Genomic DNA, 21,607 nt, shown 5'->3' on the forward strand with positions numbered 1-21,607 from the left:
AGAGAAGGTTTAAAGAATGGTATGCGGGGAAGTTAGCATACCTACCTAGTAAATGTATGTTACGTGTTTACTGGAGGAGAAAAAGAGTGGCTTGGCCCAGTCTTAGGAAAAAAGTGGAAGTATTCTGCGTCCGTCAATGTTTCCGTCATTTGTCAGCAAAAAGGGATTCCGTCAATGACGGATCCGTAAGTACTGAAACGGTTATTGATGATTACATTGACAAATGAATACCTACTTGTTAATGGTCAACATTGACGAGACCCCCAACTCGCTAAATTCTCAATTTTTGAATGTGTGTATCCCGCTTCAAATGCTGAACACAATACACTCATGTATACATGTATACTCAATTTTTGTGCGTACTGAGAGCATAAATGTGCCTCAATATGACCCACCGCAATTTAAAAAAAACACAGCGGTGCCCAAAAAATGTCGGACGTGACTGTTTAGATCAGACGGGAGCACATTCATCATTGTTACCTTTTGTGTGTGGCAACAGCTCCCTCAACCTGCTCCTCTGAATCCATTTTTGATTTATTCTTCCTTTTTGACTGATTACACGGATGTAAATATTCAGGGGGGTTAAAATATGGCGTGGCTGACAGAGTGTCTTTTTCCCAAAGCACCTCCATGCTGTCCTGTTGGGTCAGCGCCACTCAGCGTTATTTATTAGGCTCCATATTCACTCTCTATCCATCACGGCATGGTCACATCTCTTTATGTTTATTACAGTGTCCCACCTTCCCCGGGATGGATGATTGACGTCTCAGGAGAGCGTCGAGGTGGGACTTGCGCGCTCCTTCTTCTCCAATGGAGGCTCGACGGGGGCGGAGGCTCCTCATTAGGAGTCAGTTAACACGCGTAAGAGAAACAATAACACAAGCGGAGTCCAAAATCCTTCACATGGGAGGGCGGCCGGTTAGGTCTGCGGTTTCGCCTTTTTTTCTTGTTTTTTTTTTCTTTTTCTTTTTTGGGGATGCGCATTTAAGGAGGCGCAACACTTTTAATCCCATTAGAAGCCTCTAACGTGCATGTTCACCTCCCTCTCTCTCTCTCCGTGTAGCGGCGCAGGAGTGGCCAAAGCCAAAAGCAGCGATTCAGATCAGATTTCAGCTCGAGAGAAACCGAAAGAAAGAGAGAGAGAGAGAGAGAGAGAGAGAGAGAGAGAGAGAGAGAGAGAGAGAGAGAGAGAGAGAGGGAGTGAGTGTGTGTATGTGTGTGTGAGGCAGTCAGTCTCCCTCCTCCCAAATCTCGAAAAGCTCACCGAGGAGGCGCGGCGAGAGGAATCCAGAGGAATTTTGCGCGGATATTCCCTTCCTTTTTTTTCACCAGCCGTCGATCTGTCGTCCTATTTCTCCTCCTCCTCCTCTTCCTCACTGCCCCCCTTCCCCGACCCCCACATCCAAAAATAAATCAAGAAAAGAGAATCGAGATTGAAAAGTTGGAGGCGAGGCAGCAAGGACCGTGGCCGAGGATGGACGAGCAGCCTCGCTTGATGCACTCTCACGGGGTAGGCATGGCCGGACACCCCGGCCTGGCGCAGCATTTGCCGGATGGCACCGCGGGGACGGACGGCGACGGGAGGAAGCAGGACATCGGAGACATTTTACAGCAAATCATGACCATCACCGACCAGAGCCTGGACGAAGCGCAGGCGAGGTGAGACCGCACACAGAAACACGTGCGGGTTTAAACATAAGAATTTATATTTACAATGACAACAATAACAGGTCACAATCACAAACCAGTATGGATGAATGCAAACATTGAATTTGAATTGCTAACACATGCGACTAGAGACCATCACACAACATGAGTGGTGGAACAATTAGCGTTAATTTATTCAAACTTTTTTAAATAACAAAAGCAAACGTATTTCATCAAAGTATAATGCTAGCCAAGAGATTTCACCCCCACAGTTTTACTTGTTACAAAGAGGCTTATACATTCTAATCCTATAATATAACATGTTGAATATTGTTCTATAATGACATAATGAAATTGTGCACTACTATATGAAACCAATTACACAGGCAACTTGCAACAGATGTTGTTTTGTATGTATATTTACGGTGTGGTTATCTTAAAAAAAAAAAAAAAGGAAAGACATTTTTCATTGTTTCCCCTCCAAATGGGAAGATAGCTGGACATGTTGCAGAGCCTCCTGCATATACTCATATTAAGCAAAATGCACTTGAACTCCTGTTGTGTTAAATAGTGAGCATTTGCTGTATGCCCAAAAATATCTGTATTTAATATAAAATAGGATATTTTCCATAGGTTTTACAAAATGGGTTCTCTGTATCTACATGTTCATACTCATGTTTACCTAAATGTATATGGAAAATTCACATAAGCTACATATCACTGTTGCTAACTTATATGTTTACTATGATGAAAAATACTATTGATTTAAGGTAACATTTGTCATTTTTCATAACTGTTGTTTTTTTTTCAAAATGACTACTCATGTTGCAAATATACGATATACGCAAAATGCATCTTGTACAACTGATCACTTTTATAGTTGCAATGTGTATTCACTGTAAAACAAAATACCTACAAAAAGTGGATAAAGTTTATATAATATTTGTATATAATATTACTCCCCCCCCCCAAAAGAAAAAGTTTTCCCCAAAAAATCCATAGAAGATGATTGGACTATATTATTAAATAGTTGTTTGTGTGCTCATTACTGAAGAAAGTGTTCTCATTTTAGGAAACATGCGTTGAACTGTCACAGAATGAAACCTGCTCTCTTCAACGTCTTGTGTGAAATAAAGGAGAAAACAGGTAAACCCCCCCCCCCCCCCTTTTCATGTCTTATCTATTGAGCCGCCCTTCAATCACTATTCTGCTGTTTTTCTATTCCTCGATCCCCCCCACAGTGTCATATAGTCCCGAGCCACATAAAAAGCATGCTTGTGCACATGTTGTTTCTGCATCCCCTGACAAATGTCACCCAGCGTGCATGTGAGCGGTCGCAGCACACACACAATGCACCGGAGTGTTTTCATGGCGGCTCTCTCTGGGCTGGGCTTTCTCACCCTCTGTCAGCTCCCCTCGGCCCTAGTTTGATGGTGTTTGCTAAGTGAGCTGTTTTACATGCAGAGGCTAGTCATCGGGAGGGAGGGGGGTTTTGGGGTGGGGGGGGATTTTCTGTTTATGTTTGCAACAAGGGTCAAAGTCATGAAAAGGAATGTGTGAATTATTACTCACTTAGCAGCAAATTAAAGCGCAGCGACTCACATGATGAAAGCCCGTGATTAATCTCGGGAGGGATGTGGCCGAGCGCGGCTCGTTTTTGAGAAATGGCTTTCCGAGGCTGGAAAATCAAACAAAGTCTGCAGTTTGACCTCGTCTTTTGAGTTGGGGCTGCCAAGCTGTCAAAGGTTTTTCAAGAGAGCCTCGTCTCGGCGCGCGGCCGCTGTTGTTGCGTTCGCGGCTCGCGCGGACAGCTGAAAATAAACACTTAATTCAAAATGGACGTTTTATTCCTATGAGTCAGACTTTGGCAGCAGGGGGGGGAGGGAACCGAAAAGACACCAGGGGATTTTCTGCAGATTTATAAAGGTTAAAGAGTGCTGTGTGCGAGGAGGAATCCATAGTAGGTTGGGGCCCTCGTTCTAAATTGCAAGACTCGGAAAAGTGAGACAGTAATGCCTGGCTCTTTGTAAACTGTCTGGCGTCTCAGCGGGTTCAAATAGAGTTCGCTTTCCAAAAAGAAGAACAAAGTGACTTGGACCTTTTCCTGGCTTCTCCCCGTGCCTCCCCTTTGCTTCCCTTCCCACCATTCTTGGCAAGCGGCGCTCCGGACAAAAGAGAGGTTCCCCCTTTTTTTCTGCAAAATGAACCACCAAGTTTGGTAATGAACTCTAAAAGTTGGAGAGTCATTTTTGAGGAGGGAAGCTTAATAACAGCCGCCTCGCCGTGACCCTCGTCTTCGCCCCCAAAGTGAAAATCCTTTCACTGCGTATGACAGAGAAAATGAGTCAAACCTTCAGCATGGCATTTACAGGCAAATGTGCTGAGTGCAGTGTACGCGAGCAGCCTGTAATTTGTCAGCTCTTTTTTTATATATATATATATATATGTCCTTTTTGTAAAAGACTCCACTTTTTCGATTTTCAAATCGCCCTCAGGAAGATTTCTTCGGCACGGTCACATACGTACGCAATATGAGACATTGCCGCGGCGAGGTGTCCACTGACGAGCAGCTGACAAACAAGGCGGGCGCGCATGCCTACGGCGGGATAAAGCCGCCCTTAACCGATGACCCCTCCCATCTCCCGTCCGCCGTGCTTCGGTGCCAGGGTCGGGCCCGTGTCAGGGTGGGAGTATTTAGCAAGCTGCGACAAGCTCAGCTGCGCAAAGCTTGTGTCACCACTTGAAGGCTCGGATTTCTTCCACATCAACCTCCGTTTTGTTTTTTCAAAAAGATCTTTGTTTGAACAGTTCCTGAGAGCAACGAAGAGCTTGTTTGCCTGTTCTAGCTTCCTGTGAAGCGATTTGTTTGTGTGGAACCATTAGAGCAGGGGAGGCTGGCACGTACAGGTTCAAGGAAGAGAAGCCAGACACCAAGTTTGTGTTTGTCGGTGTCAGATTTCAGGCCGACTCTCCCTCTCACTTTTTCTCTCGCGGTCTCTATCCCAGGATAGTTTGGTCGGGCCACTTTGTTGTCAGCAGCCTCACGTTACCCCCGTGCGGGCCGGCGCAGGTCAGAGGGGGGAGCTCCTGCCCGACTAATGTGATCAGGCGGATAATGCATTACGCTACTTGAACTTATCAAAGCCGGAGACCTGCTGAGTCAGTCCGTCCCGCTAACTGCACCCGAATTGCTAATGAGATGCGAGCGCACCTTTTGAGTCGGAATGGTCGCTTTCACGCTTGCTGCCGGACGAAGCAGGTTTATGTTTTGGGTGAATGTGCTGGGTTACTAACATGTCATCTCGGATGAGCTGCAGTGAAATACTAGCTGATCCCTGTCTGTGGTGGTTTAACCTGGCGTCAGGTCTCATCCGCACAAAGTGCTTTGAGGATAGCCCAATTGTCGGTCAGGCCGATATTCCGCAATATGACAAATATCGCCTTTTTTTTTTTTTTTAATCGGGCAGCCAATAGTAGATCAGTTAACTTTGTAAGAGATGTTGCTGACCCTGGAAACTCTCTGCACCTTCTGTTTTTGTTTAAAACTAACTAAGATAACTGAAAATATAATCAGGTATTTAGAATTTTGGGCAAACTTTATTTACTGTACTACAGAGGGCTCTTTACTTTTTTCTCCCTGCTTGATAAGCACTGGCTCGAAGACAATTTCAACAAAGTGAAATAACGCAGTTTCTATTTATTTTTATTTTGACGCCAATATTTTCCCTCTTTAGTGTAAATGAATATCGGCTCCAAATTTTTGTCTCTACGACGCGCTTTCACGTGACGTGCAACCGGCTAGATTAGAACAACCCGTGAATATGAGGCCAACGCGTGCCGCCACCACAGAGGATCATTTCAACTTGATAAGAAGAACGCTGCAGACAGCCAGTCAACAACATGAAAGAAGGTTCAATCATATCAGTGAGGAGTGGACCAGCGACATGAGCGAGTGATGCTCAACATTTTCTAATATCGTTCAAATTTGTACTTTTACTTGAGTAATTATTTGAGTACTTTTACTTGAGTAATTATTTGAGTACTTTTACCAAAGTCGTTTTTTACACAAGTAATTGTACTGCCCAAGTAGAGGATGTCGGTACTTTTCCCATCTCTGCATGCCCCATTCTCCGCCATCTTGAGTCACTCTAAACAACGCACAGCGTCTCTTGTCTCTTGGCTCAGCACCGCAAAGCATCATGGTCTATGTAGTTCACAATGCTGTGTTTGTCTCAGAGTGATGTTTAGCGAGTCATTAGGATAAGGTACAAATAAAAATTTATTTAAAAAAAAAATATATATATATAAAAAAAAGAGAGAGCAATGATGATGATGACATGTCAAATAGGTAAAATTATTGAATGAACAATACTGAGCTCTCCAGGAAAAAAATGAAAAATGAATAAATAAAGGATAAAGTACAAATGAGTTCCATGTCGAAGGAACGCATTGGATTTGAATGCAGATTCAGTTAAGTGTGCACTATGAGGAAAACGCTACAATCCAACTGGAACAAAATCATCTATGAACCAGCAAGTAACCTACTAATTAGATCTAGCTACTCCTGAAAATATTATTATTGTTCTTGTGCATTTTCTTGAAATACGTTTCTACAGGTTTCCGATTGATCCATCTGTTGCTTGGGCCTGGTCGCGCATTCCCGCGTGGACTGGGATTTTGTTAAGAATAAGCGCTCTAGAAAATAAATGAAGGAATCACTCGGTTGTACTTTTTTTTTTTCTGAAATGAGCCTTTTAAAGCATTTTGTGTAGCAGTGATGGAGCGACACTATGGCTCCCACCGCTGCTGTTTTTCAGTATTTAATTGACACGGCTATCCATGATGAGTTCAGAGGTTAGTGTTGCCTCTCTTTGTTACCCTCCTCTCATCTCCACTGACAGATGGAGGCATTAGTCTCCAATGTGGCGCTGTCCTGAAACTAATGGCTATGTCCTTGGTATCCCTGCACCGGCTGCGAGACGGTATATCTGTCCCCCGGCCTGGAAGTGCAGAAGCAGCAGTTTATCCCCCACCACCATCAACCCCCCCTCTCTCTCTCTCCCCCCACCAACCCTCCATGTTTTAGTTTCCACGGAAATAAGGCCGAACAGGACCCCGTCTGTTCTCTCATAAATAACTTCATATAAATAACTTCAAACATGGCAGTGAAGTTTGCCTGAGAAAATGCTGCTGGGCTTTGATTTGCGAGTTTATAGGAAGCGCGCGGCAGAAATATGAATCTAAGTGAATAAGAATAAACATGTGACGGTCCCAAGCGGGGACGCGCTGACTGTCAGTTTGCTTTTCAAGTGACTTATATCATACATGGATTCCCGTTTAGCCTTTTGCTGTTTATGCTCTTGTACATGCAGCACACGCACGCACACACACGCGTCGTTTTTGCTCTTCTCTCCCTTCTGACGTATACCCACTCGCAATTAGGCCGGCTAATATATTATGCAAATGTTGACTGGCTTAATTGAGACATGTTAATCATGTTTTAAGAGGCTAATTACGGCCATGTATATGTGAGGTGGGAGTAGTAATTAGCCGTGATAACAGATCTGGCTGAGGGATGGTCATCTTCTGCCTGTCAACGTACGGCAAGGTGTTTGTTTGTCGCTCCCTCTTTAAGAGGACGCCATTAAAAAAATAAATAAATAAAAAAATTCCCTTTACACGTGAAGGTATCTCCATCACATCTCCATCTATAGTTTGCTTCCTGCACTTCTCTGCGCGGTTATCTGATGCAGCAGCCCTGCAGGCCGCTGTGCACGTGGGGCTGTTCTTAGTCGCCTGACACAGATCATATTCTGATCCATTACGCTAAGAATGCCTTTCCACTTATCGAATATAAAATGGCTTTGGAGAGGAAATTTGCTGGATGGCGGAGTGGAGTTTCTCTATTTTTATCAGATGTTGGTCTGTGGAGCTGCTTTTGAGTGTCTTGGTTGACATTATTGCACTTGCAATTCCCTCCCCGTCATTGTTTTTCTTATTGGTGCCATTTGGATTTGATTGGATTTCGAGCGCTCTCTTGGAATTTGCACATGGCGGTGGGCTATTGGACGTGTATATGCTCATATTATAGAAACACTTACCACTAGTGTGCTCCCACGGTTTGAATGGTGCAATTTAGAATTATGTTGTGTAATCCTTCAAATAGTGTCCTAGTGTCCGAGTTTTAGCCGGAGACTTTCTTGTGATGTGGGTTCAATCCCCGGGGTGGACGCACTAACCTACATGATCTTGTTTAGTTTTATACTAGCGAAGCTGGTAGTTGATTTTAAATACTGTTTTTCACTATTTGTGTTCATTGTTTACCAAATATAATTTGTCTCATGATCAATTTATTTACAGTAATTCAGGTTGCTTGTATTACCGGTAATAACTACAAACTGCTCTAAATCAAGTCTAGGGTTGGGTATCGATTCTTATTTCCTCAATCGATACAATTTTGATTCACAAGAGTTCAGTTTGATTCGCTTCAATTCAATCTGATATTAATTAATTATTGAACATCAATTCTTATTAAATACCAAGGACATGATTAAAACTCCACAAACATTGAATTCCAAATTAAATTTTGTGGTGGCAGGAACCAGTTACGTGATTTAGTTCATTAATGAAAGTAACACGCGTTGTTACACAAGTATTGACATCAGCAAGGATGAGATGAAAATATTTTCACAATTCTAATTAAATAATTGTAAGTATAAATTAAAAAGATTATGACTATTCTCTAAGTGCAATAAGCCAGGTCTCTCATAAATGTAAGAAAATACTTTTAAATCCATGTGAACTGTAAATTTCAAGTAAACGGTAACATCCCAAAAAAATTGGCCTTTAAAATGACATTTTCGTATGAATTTATACGTATATATAAGAGATATTAAATTAATCAATTCATGGTTTTATGAAACTATATCAGGCTTGAAAAGGAAAATCGATTTGATATTGATTGTTCGATTTTTTTAAAACCCCAGCCCTAATCAAGTCGTCATTTTATTATTGTGAACAAGTACAAATGATGGAGTTTTCTTCCACTGTTTCTAAAACCGGATGTTTTTCTGGACTCCCAATTTCTCATTTGCTCCCAAAAATGTATCAAAACTAGATTGTCATAGTCCCAAAAACGTATTTATATGTTTTTTTTGTTTTTTTTTTAATGCTTGAGCATACAGAAGGCTTTGATGATGCAGTCTCTGACCTGAAGAGGTCGCTTAAAGCAATGGTAGTTATTACAACAAACGGCTAGCAGGTAGCAGCAGAGTATAAGAGATCAACCAGGGCCATGTTGCAAAAAGCTCTTTTTGACAGTGTTTTCAACAGGAATGTGAATAATGATGAAACTTAGATTCTTATGCTAATTGCTGCAAAATGGAAACAGATAAAAATGTATTTTTTTCCCGATGAAAGAAGAGACTCTAATCTTTGTTCTGGTAGGTTCCATGTTTTTATAGCAATAAAACACAATATTCTGTGGGCCTTGCAAAATCAGTCAAAATCCAGTAAAATGGCAGCGTGCGAAGGGGGTTGCTTCAGTGAAAATGGCTGGGAGTGAATGAATTTTTAAAAAAGTAAGATGAAAAGTATACCCACTTCTCCACCACTGGTTATAAATCATCTAGAAACTCTTGCTTTGAATCTGATTCGAGTATTCAGGTGTACCTAATGTAGTGTCCAGTGAATGTCGGGATTTTTCTCCTTGATGGAGATGCTCGCCCTGGCACTTGTTAACCTTTTAATTCGAGGTGTGAGATCTCATTCCTCTGGCACCCTGCCATTGCGATGTAAGTGGCGTGTTGGCAGCACGCTGGGCTTGTACAAAGGAAGCCCCTTCGCCAACACCCCAACCCGAGCCCACTTTCGCTGAACAGTCAAACCCAAAATGGCAAGCGAACGCTCTTCTTCTGGACAGCTTAGTAGAAATGACATCAATTAATACACGCTGCTTAAACGGGACTAAGATTAATGGTGGCCTCCCGCATGGGCTCGCATCCACTGTCAGTCGCCGTTTGCCGCTCCAGATGGAATCAACACCAATCAATGAGGCTGCGCCACTCCGCCTCCAACCACACACACATGCTCACACATTTAAATACAGTGCCTATATATTGTACATGCAGTCAGGCGCTTACACATGAAGACAAATATAGTGCATGTCTCCCTCCTCTCCATAGCTCATATTACTTCCCAGGCAACGCTTACTCAGGTGCCACCAAGATGGTTGGGGGGGGGGGGGGGGCGGGGGTTGATGGCTCCGTCGTGATTGGATGTTTCAATTACTGATAGTAATGCCACAGTGTAGTGAGTCACGCAGTGCAGATAGCGCCATTTATTTTAATCAGGCGGAGGGAGAGATGGGTGTGGATGTGTCTCCCTCGTTTCAGAGTACTTGCACATTTAGATGCAGGGGAGTGCGCTCTCCCTCGCTCGCACGCACGCACACACACACTCAGGTGTATTGAGAGTAGAGAGGTTGCCGTGGGTAACGCGTAGCGACAAGCTACTCACTCTGCGAGCTATTCTAATTTATGTTAATAAACCTTTCTGTTGCCGTGAGAGACAAAGGAGGCCCCAGATGAGCCCCGGGTAACCTCGGCACCTTCGCACAATGAAGGAAGGAACAAAACAAGAGGGAAGAGAAGTTGAACTCTGCACAACGGCACAAATACTTTAGCAGGGAAGGATGTTAAATTTAGCCACTTTCCACTGCTTTTTTTTTTTTTTTTTTCCCGTTCCTGCAAAATCAAACGGATCATGCTGGCAATCTGCAGGATGGCACCTGCTGTTTCCGTCTGTGTATTTGTGTCAAGGTGTGTGCGTGTGAGAAGGGAGGTAGACGCTCTCTCGGGATTTGGGAACCTTCATTTTTGGATCACTTCCCACAGGGCAGATGTGACACGGCAGGCAGCGTTTAGCACAGCGGGACGAGAGCACGGGGTGCAGAGGTCAGCGTCGGCCCGGAAAGGTCCTCTCAGGGAAAGTCGCCCCAATCCGCCGCTGAAGAAGAACAAAAACGAGACAAAAATAATAATAAATCGTAGCTAATCAGTGCATATTTTTGTTTTGTTTTGTCATTTAAAGTGATCAATTCACTTTCTGTTCCTTAAAAAACAAATCGGATTTTATTATTAGTAGTGTTTCTTAGAGGATGTCAGTCTTCATAATGTTGTGCATACTGCTGAGAAATGAAAGGAAAAGAAGTTTATTTTGTTGATGGTTGCCGTCTTTGAGGGTAGCTTCGCCTGCAGCTGTTTGTGGATGATAGCTTTTGTGCTGGAGGACAGAATGAATTCACGGCAGAACCTCGATAGTGGAACACAATCCATGCTGGGATGCTGACGCCAAACAGCATCCCAGCATGGATTGTTTCTGTTTGCTTTGAAAATTACTCCCGTAGGAAATCATGGAAACGTCAGGTTCAAGCTTAATGGCCATACAAATAAGTTAAGCACCGTATTGTTAATGCCTTAAAAGAAATAAACAGGGGGAGATCATAGAAAATGGACTTCTTAATGGCTTGTATACACATTTTGTTATCTTCTATCCGCCAACTATTTTGTTTCAAAGCCAAAAGGTAAGCAGAGCTGCGTTTTTAATTCTGGTTCTGGGGTTGCTGTTTGGTGACATTCCCGCATCATGTTCCACATACTAAATCCGCACACTAATTAACATGAAGTATTTGTTTGGATGTAATGTTTTGTCATTCTGACTACAATAAAAAAATAAATAAATCTCTGGACTTTACATCCTCAAATAGAGGCCACCTGCCTTGTTGTATCCCCTTGCTCCATCCTGGTCGTCATGGTAACGAAAGTACTACTCAGCATTGGTTCTGCAGACTTCAGCTGACGGGGTTTACGGTCACTCATTTTCATGAGATAGGACCGCCCCGTCAAAACATTCTCAGGTTCCCAAATCTTAAAAGATGTTGTGGGAAATGTTGCAGATGTGGTCAAAAGCACAGACATGTTATTAAGAATCTGGTGGGGGTCATAAAATGTCTTTTCGCTGACGAGTGGGAATGCGTAACAAACGCGTCTCATTGTTTGAACATAAACAGTTTGATAACAAGTAACTATAGCAACAAGCTATTCATAGCTAGCACTAGCAGCTAAACAGTTTGATAACAAGTACAGACGCTCCCCAACTTACGAACAAGTTACGTTCCGAGCGATCGTTCGTAAGGTGAATTTGTTCGTAAGTTGCTTCAGTGCTATATTTTGTATTATAATTTATGTTTAAAGAGAATACGTACAGTACTGTACTACGTATGTTAGAGAGAGAGACACACACAGTATGTACATGTACGTAATAAGATAAATAAAATGAAGTTTAACTTACTTTTGGAAGATGTACTCGATGCTTAAGGAGATGATGGAGGAGGAGGAAGAGGAGGATTTTATATCGAGAGATTCTTCGTCGTCGCTGGAATGGGCTTCAAAAGTTCCTTCCTCCTCCGTAACTTCAATGTAGGAAGAAGTTGAGGGTCGCGGAGAAGAAGATGAGGGTTGATGAGTATCTTCCTTGGAGGATTTACTAGAAACTGGCCGAAAGAAGCGATCTAACGACGATTGCACAGTTTTCTTCTTTTTTCATCATAAATGATGCTGGTAGCACTGTATGGCATCATTCAATTGATTTGCAACCTTTGTGCAACGTTCAATATTTGGGTCTTGCTGCTCGAAGAGTGCGATGGCTTTATCTATGAGCGACAGGCGTTTCTTCTTCTTCCTCCTCCTCGACACGTTGCTGAGCCTCCAATGCTGGGTGAGTTCTCACAGCGCCAAGCGTCGGTATTAGCGGCGGAAAGAAGCACTACAGTACTCGGAAAAGGGTGCGCAATACAAAATCTAACTTACAGCATCTCTTTCCGAACGTTTTTTGACATGCGCGCAGACATGTTCGTATGTACCGTTGTTCGTAACTCGAATGTTCGTAAGTAGGGGAGCGTCTGTAACTATAGCAACAAGCTATTCATAGCTAGCACTAGCAGCTAGCATTTATTATTGCTTTGCTAAACTGTAGTATAAGTCAGTAGCCAACATTTTAACAACCGTCTGTAATGTCAGAAAACGAAGGAAAAAAATGTAGTAAATGTTTTGCGCATATGTCGCCATTTTATATAACATAATAGCTATTGTGTGGCTTGCTGGACTCATTTGTATCCTTTGACCATGAAAAGTAACAACTGCAGTCTTGCTCCTGTGTGTCCTGACCCCAAAAGAGCAACGTCTCCCCTGTCCTCCATCTTGCCTTGAGCAGTGTTAGTTCTGGACAGTTAACTTCTTCTCAAATGATCTTAATTGCGCTCATTTTCTTACTCGAGCATCATCAGCAACTCGCAGATCCACCCATCCACGCACACTCGCGCTCATTAGCGACTCACTTCACGCTCACAAAGAGTTTTTACCCTCCAAAGAGCCAAACTTATGAGGTAGTTTACGTTCCACATATGATTTGTTTTTGTTTTGATCTTTTTTGTTGTTAATTTGACTTTTATTGCTAGTGATTTAATAAGACGCAAGATATGGGTGTATTACTAGTAAGAGTAATGTAATGTTGATGTTAAAACAAGTATGAAGACAACCAAGATGAATGCTTGTTGGCGCTCTAACGTAACGATCCTCTTTTTAACTGTGCGCATTTTTGTGGCGCACATAAACTTCATCATGTGGTTTATGTTGTTTTATTCATGCTAGCTGAACCTTCAGCTAAACCAACCGTGTCTCCTTAAAGCAACAGTAAGGCCCTTTCCCCCCTCTCAAATCTCAGATTTTGTAACTTTTGATCAACTGTGGCAAATATAAATCCAAAACATGGTTATTAAACTTGTCTTTTTTGGATAAAATCAAGTATATCGGCACACTGTTTGTTTTGTTAGCGTAGCATGTAGTAATTTGCACTTCCACGTCCGGACTACAAATGAAGGTACTTTTGCAAAACAGCCACAAATTTTACTACACTATTCCCCCACCATAAAGTGAGTGCCTGAAAATAATTGAGTATATTTCACTCACTAAAACACCAAATTACAATTTAATTATATTTTGTCAGTCGGTGTAGTGGTTAGCTAACACTGGTCACATTGTTAGCTAATGCAAATGCTAATCTGTGCCAACATCGGTCACCAATGTTAGATTTACTAAGTAAGTCAAGCTAACATTGGTCACATTGTTAGCTAATGCGAATGCTAATCTGTGCTAACACTGATGTTTACAGGATAATGTTTTAGTGTAGTTGTTTGATAATGTTGCCCGGCCTAGCTAATCATGTCATGGGCATATAAACTCAATGTGGGGGTAGTTATTATGTTAATTAGTGAGGGGGGGGGGGGGGGGCTAGTTCAGAAAGTCTTGTTCACTAACACATTTTCAAAAATGGTCCAAAAGGATATACTTGGTTGTTTAATTTCACATTTGATGGGTTGGCTGGCACTCACACGCACCACACATCAAGTTAACCAACTATTTGTATACATTACATTAAAACGCCGATTCTCCGTAATATGTCCCCTTGAAAGGCTGCTCTCGGTGATCTCATTGCGCTTTGTGTCATTGTCGAGCGTGTCGCTCACGTGACGGAGGCTAGCGGCACTTGTTGCCGTTTCTCTCTCTGTAATCACAATGGAAAATGGCGACCCCTCACTCCCCGTGCCCGGAGGCCAGTGTCTCGTCCCCGATTACGTTTTATTCAATTGGCAATGGCGCCACCACCTTGTAGCCCATTTTATTGGACATGGTCCTTCAGCAGCACGTTAGGCAGTCCCCCCCGCCCTCCCTAAAACACATAAAATTCCTTTATGCTGCCATTACTTGAGTTTATAAAGAGCTCCGCCGCTGCCCTCCCTCGCTATCCCGTCCCCGCCAATAAGATCATATTGATAGATTGATATTGGGCGAGCTGTCGCGTGATAAAGGCACGGGGGTTAAGAGCTTCTTGGATAGTTTAACCTTGATAAAACAGTTGTTTCACCGAGGCTGATTTCGGCCCATCCGTCTTCATCCGTCAGGGCCCCGCCGAAGTATGCAAATGAGGGCGGCAGAGGGAAGCGCCGTGTGCAGTTAAATGGGGCGTTGCGAATGTGCGGTGTACCGCGCCGATGGGGTGATACTACTTACTGTCCAAATTTAGTGCGTCTCTGCTGAAGCATCCTGGCAGCCCCCCCCCCCCCCACCCGCCTGCCTTCTGCATTTCAAGAATATATACGAGGAAGAGTTAAAGTGATTACATCTGTGGCAGCTGTGTGGCACTTTATATGTGCGTTTCCCGGCACGTGATGTTCTGTTTTTGATGGATGAGCTGGGATTTACGGACTGCTCTTTCGTCCTTTTTGTTGTTGTTGCATGTGCTATATCTGTATTTACATGTCGTGGGGGCTTTATGGCCCGCCGGAGCCATACATTGTAGAATATGGTTGTTTATTGCTCTAATTAGTAAGTGTGGAGGTGCGGGGGTAATAATCTTTATGATAATATCTGTTTATGCCTCAACACAGCTCTTCATTTAGGCTTTATTTTGCTCTCGGGTAGCTTCGTTTGCCTGATTAGTTTTGGACTTACTCAGCAGCACTAGGGATGTTTTTTTTTTTTTTACTTATTTCTTTCATGTGCAGGCATATTGATCGATTCCGCAGCTCACTCATTATTTTTTCCTCTTCCTCACAACTTATTTCCAGCACCAAGGCTAGAAACGGATCCCCACGTCTGCACTCGGCTGTCTGACTTGCCACCGCGCACATAAAGCTGTCAATCACCGGCGTTCCTGCTTGCCCTTTGTTATGGAACGCCAACTCCGTGGGTGGGTCCTTTGGGTGATAGATGGCACCGAGAGCCTATCAGACTAGCAGGAGCATCCATCTCTGTCTGGAGCCTGTTAAACAAGCTCGGGAAGGCAGCCATGTAGCCCTAACCACCACTGGCCTCCACTAAAAAACCCCATTAACATTAATGAAGGATAGCTTTAAAAGTTCTCCACTAATAGGTTTCAATTGGATTTATGAGTCTGATAGTTTGCCAGGGAGTACGTCATGAAAAAATGTCACAGGTAAATGAATGGAAATGAGTATCGAAAAGATCCCTGACCACTGTTTTTTTTTTTTTCTCCCATCTTCCCCGGGAAACTTTACCTGCCGCTTGCTTTGTCATTTGCCTTCCAACAGACTGTGAGGTTTTAAATGACTGCAAACGATAAAGCGGGCTCACCGCTGTTGCTTCTGCAGGAGCAAAAATAAAAATCCAGTTGTTGAAAGGCCTTTCATTTCAGATGCCTCTGGCCATTTCAATAACGTTCAGCACTTTACCTGTCTGAAAGGTCCCCGGAGAGATGGCCACTTTGAAACCGCCATTAGCCTGATTCCTCAGCCGCAGATTATCGTGCCACTACGGTGCAATCACAATGTTGAAAAAAAAAAGAGGCTCTGATTGCGGTCCATCTAACCTGCAAGGCGTAGCACATGTTGTTTGGATGTCATCATAGTGCATTACGCCTGTCAGAGGCAAAAAAAAGGGCAATTTGTTTTCAACCTCTCATTTAGTGTGAATGTTAAAAGGATATTCAGAAATGCACTTGGCAAAGGAAGTCACTCCACGTGTAAGGTGCATCCCTTTTAATTGGTGTTCTTACGCTGGCAACGTATTTGTACATCAGTCGGAAAATGCCATAGTCCGTCACTAACCGACACTGAAGCAGTCGCAGTGAAAAACACGTAGAGGCCATACACATATAAAACATTAAAAACGTTACGTGCAAATTGTGCAAACTATTTAATTGTGTGTCGTTGGGAACCTCAATATGTCTCCAAACCAGAATTTAATTGGTTCAAAGTGTAGTTTGGCCTTTCAGTTACCACTAGATTTTGGACTCACATCCAAAATCTCGATTTGTTATTCGTGTTGATGGCAGTGAATGACGATTCAATTCTTACTCATTGCACTTTTCTTTAAAAAAAAGAAAAGAAAAAAAAAAGACGTCATACAGACCAACAAATGAAAAATCCCGTTTGATCAAAATTAGGGGTGTTAGAAAAAATCGATTTCGCAATATATCGCGATATTACAGCACGCAATTCTCGAATCGATTTGATAGGCGGCCGAATCGATTTTTAAACATCATTTTTTATGGGAATATTCAACAAAACGTCTTACTTAGGGTTAGGATTCACACATTAAGCATGGAAGAATGTTATATTAATGGAACATTAAGCCTTAATATTTTTATTTCAGTGCTGTTCAGACATGAAACAGACTGCAACCTGTTTGTTAAATGCAGTGGCTCACTTATAAGCCTGAAATTTCAGATAAATACATTTTCATACAAATCTTACAGTATACATGTACAAGTTTACTGATTAGTATTTTCTAAATTTGAGGGGGGAGGGGGAAATTGCAATAATCAATTTATAGATTCGCAGCGGGATTAATCGGTATCGATTCGAATTGTGACCTGAATTGCCAGGTACTAGGCAATTCACACTCCTAATCAAAATGGTAAATGGAGTTCAATTAAATAGCACTTGAACACACTTTGAACATTTGAAAGCTTATCCAGCCGAGTTCGCATCTAACTCCGTGAAAATATTTCTTTTTAGTTTAAAATGGCTTACTTTTAACAGAATCACATGCTGCTTTGTGGCTAAATGTGGAATCAGGGTCATTTTTTTTCTCCCACATACTGGTATTCTAAATCTTTGTTGCCGCGGGCTAGCTGCATCCTATAGCTAAGCTAGCTAGTTAGCTGGAGAGACGGTCTCTCCTGGGCTGAAGTTGTTTGTTGCCGTGTGTAGCAGTAAACTAATGACAGAGTTGCTGATATACTGCTTGGATGGACACCATTGACTGCACTGCCGGACAATTTATTGCTAATGCTAGTTAGCTGGCTAACTAATACTGTTACATGTACTTTGGGGTGTATCACGCATTGACCTCGCCATTAAAATCACAACACGCTTAGCATATTATAAGATTTATTCTTTTTTATTTTATTTTTTATTTTTATTTTTTTCTGGAGTGCTCAGTATTGTTCATAATTTTACCGATTTGACATGTCATCATCATTGCTCTCTCTTTTATTTTATTTTATTATTATATATTTTTTATATATATATATATTTTTTTTTAAATTAATTTGTATTTTGTGTGTAAGTGGGTATGTGTATGTGTATGTGTGCGTGCGTGTGAGTGTGTATTCATTAGTTCACCTAAAACCTATTAAAAAAATCCCATACCGTTTCACCTAAACCGAACACTTCAGAACCCAGCCAGAGCCGTGAGGCCGTCAGAAGATTTATTATAGTTCGAGTCTGAAAATTTTGATTCGATGAAGCTTTTTTTCGCCCAGTCAAATCGTCATTTGAATCACCACTGATTCATTGTCATCTTAGGTACCACCATACTTTGTTGTTAATTTGATCGTTTTTTGTTTGCTTGATTTTATAGCTACAAATGTTTCTCATAGAAACATTGACTGTAATTAGCGCTTTTGTGTTAAAAGGCTGCTCTGAAAAGCACTCTGCAAAAGGAAGTGTCTTCAAGCTGCTGGCGTGTGAGCCGCATTCCTTTTAATTGCCATTGAAAATACACTTCATGATTATCATTCCGCACATCCGCCCGCTCTTGCTCCCCAATCTCTCGCCTCTCGCCTGCTCCCCGCTAACCTCTGATGTCATTAGCGGTGAGGGGGAGAGGAGGCTGGCTATCCTTAATGAATTCCGCTGTGTCTCCGCACTCCCCCACCTAGTTAACCCTACCCCCCTCCAATGCTCAAGGTGTCAAATTAAAGCAGCTGGAAACGGGCAGAACAAGGAGATGGGAAAGGTGCGCCCCCCCCCCCCACCCCACCCGCTCCCCCACCCCCACCCTACTCCTTCTCTCGTCTTCCTCATTCGACATAATATTCATGAACAATATCCATGTATATGTGAAAAAAAAAAAAAGTCTGGATGCGCTTCACATTCACATTAGCGACTGGCTGGTGTTCACTAATATTACATTTAATTGCTCAATATGCTACTAAAAATACAGATAGTGGACAAATCCTTGGAGCAGCTGACTTACTGGAGTGTAATAGCAGTTTAATAATGCAACTAAAAAAAAGGAGCCTAATTGCACCCAAATGAATAAAAAAAGTGGACACGCTCTAGTGCGGGCATTTCAGTGTGTGTTGTTAGTGTCGTATTGTAATATTATTGGATTATGATGCATTAAGTAGCTTTTATATACTGTTTAATCTGTTGCTGCATGCCAAATAAGGTCAAGCTATTCAGTAGTAGTCTTACAATTTAGTTCTGCTTTCACAAATATTTAGCTGGTTTCATTATTGTAGCTGTGCATCATACTGAGCAGTGTTTTTTAATATTCTGTACCGCCATGTAGTCAAGTAAGTAAATATACCTCTCAGTATGATGCAGTGCGCATCGACGCTACAGCAAAGTAATGAGGTTTCCTTTCAATCAGCCTGAGCATTATGAAATTTGCATAGGCCGATTTTTTTATTTATTTTTTGCTACAGCCCTTGAATTATTGAATTTAATTGTGCAAGTGTACCCAGTGACGTGGCTGAGATCACGCAGTGCGCTACGTTCACCTCATTGCAGAGTTTACAAAATATACTCATACATGTGTCACTGCACTTTGTATCGAGACAATAGTTCAGTGCCACAACAACAACACAAAAGACAACAGGGTAGTGACACAGATTGGAAGGTGTCCAATCACATGCTTTGTATCATTGTAGATCCAGCCAATAGGAACAATTCATTTCCAGTAATCGTTTTTTAATGCAATAATTAATTATCAACACATTTTAGATTTAATGTGCCATTTTGAATCAATTTTTTTTGGAAGTTTTTGTTTTTACTGATGAGACAAAATGCTAGAAGCTGTTTGTCTGTATTGAATTAATTTTCCCTCAATGAAAATAATGGAAATAAAATTAATTTGTTTTGGAACTTCCGCCATGGTAAAACTTGTGTAAAAAAGTGTAGTGTACTTGTAATGTTGTCTAAGAAACATTTTAGTATGTTGTATGCTAGACCTCGCTATGGTCGCGGGTGAGCTGGAACCAATCCCAGTTGACTTTAAGAGGCGGGGTACAGCTTTGATTGGTCACCAACCAATCATAGTCGAGTAGCTGCCGTTTCCATTTAAATATAAAAAATAATACAACACAAGACCTGTGCATATTTTGCTCAAAATTTTTATGTGGAAAAATACCTTTTAAAACAATCAAATGAACAACAGAAAGTACGGAAAAGGGCCAACCTCCCCACAATATTGTGATAATTATCGTATCATGAGGTTTATATCGTGTTATCGTATCTGACATTTGGATATCGTTTCATCCCTAGTACCAATCCATCTGTTTACAGTAAACAAATCCAGTTTTTCCAAACTAACAAACTTATCATTTCACAATATAGGTCAATAAAATCATACCTAAGGTTGTGAATTATCTAATGAACCCACGGCTGTCACTTTCTCTAAAGCGTAAAAAGCAGGATTACAAGTGGATGGCGTTCAAAAATTGTCAACAAAAAATGTGTTGATATGCGTCATGTATTGTTCTTCTTTAAAGGGGAAGTCAACACCCCCAAAAATTCTTGACAATAATATGTCTATCCCAGTCTAAAAACAGTGAAAATGACATCACAGTTGCTCAGGTCTCGGGTAACAACTAATCTCCGCTCAGCTTCAGAAAACAGTGATTGGTCGTTTCCTGAGCCCTGAGCAACTGTGATGTCATCTTCAGTCGACAGCAAGTGGCAAAATGGCCGCCCCCTGAGATGGATAAAAACGGCTGGATTTTACAAATGTAATATTAATCAGAATGTCATGTTTAGAGGCCACATGTAACATATTGTCAAGAAATGTTGACTTCCCTTTTAAAAGTTCTATCTCAAACAAAATAAATGTGCTACCATCTAGTGGTCAACAGTGGGATTACAACCACTATAAAGGAGCGTTAGACCAAAATAAAGTTATTAGCTGTACAAAAATAAATAAATAAAAGTCAGTGAAGTATGGGGCCAACCCTATTAAAAACAAAACCACCAAATTTCATCAGGTCCAGCTTCAAAACATCAACTTGTTATGCTAGTGATGGCGACACACACAGGAAGCTTTTCCAGGTCACTTTCCGTATATAGTGAATTACAAGCATTGTTGGGTGGGTGTGAATTTATGACAGAATTGAGCTTTTACAGTTTTTCATTTGATTGTTTTATATTCATGGTTTAGAAGTGTTTTTCAGTCAAATTTACTGTAACCATGACTATGCTACTGTGTTAGCGTAGGTTAGTGACTAAAGCCCGTATCTCACTGAGGGATGAACATTTGCGACACTAGCGAATGTTCGTTCAAGGTCGCAACATTTCCTAAACATTGCACATTCTCTAAACAGTCTTAATGGAAATTGAATTGCGACAAGAAAGACCATTAAGACTTTTTAGAGAATGTTTAGGATAAGCTGCAAACCTGAACGAACCCTGACTTGAAATCAACATATGGCAATTGTTCGCCCCTAAGTGGGATACGTTCTTAAGCCTCATTCCGTTTTACGTACAAATCAGTGGTGCTTACTGTTTTCTATGTGTGGCCTAAAAGTATTGTTCATAGAAAATTTTGTGTAATCATGACTTTGCTACTGAGTTAGCCCAGGTTAATGACTAAAGCCCGTATCCCACTGAGGGATGAACATTTGCGATGCCAGCCAATGTTGATTTCATGTCAGGATTTGTTTAAGGTCACAATGTTTACGAGAAATTTCCTAAATGTTCTCAAAAAGGCTTAAAGGTTCTCTAAACAGTCTTAATGGTCTTTCTTGTCGCAAGAACATTTGTAACGTTCAAAATGTTCTTGCGACAAGAAACACATTTAAGACTATTCAGAGAACCTTTAAGAATGTTTAGGAAACACTGTGAACTTCAACGAAATTTGTAAGCCTCATTCCGTTTTAC

General features: G+C 41.7%; 1 protein-coding gene across 2 annotated transcripts in view; it reads left to right on the forward strand.

Moving 5' to 3' along the window:
• The window catches only part of LOC144042758 (pre-B-cell leukemia transcription factor 1), a 152,268-nt gene that overhangs the window by 61,779 nt on the left and 68,882 nt on the right, over window positions 1-21,607 (forward strand). For both annotated transcript variants that reach the window (XM_077555691.1, XM_077555692.1), the window contains 2 exons: window positions 733-1,659; window positions 2,720-2,793. In XM_077555691.1, coding sequence (XP_077411817.1) covers window positions 1,475-1,659; window positions 2,720-2,793 — 259 coding nt within the window. In that variant the 5' untranslated portion in view covers window positions 733-1,474. The remainder of the gene's footprint in view (window positions 1-732; window positions 1,660-2,719; window positions 2,794-21,607) is intronic.

The sequence above is a fragment of the Vanacampus margaritifer genome, chromosome 2, assembly GCF_051991255.1.
Source record: "Vanacampus margaritifer isolate UIUO_Vmar chromosome 2, RoL_Vmar_1.0, whole genome shotgun sequence".
NCBI lineage: Eukaryota > Metazoa > Chordata > Actinopteri > Syngnathiformes > Syngnathidae > Vanacampus > Vanacampus margaritifer.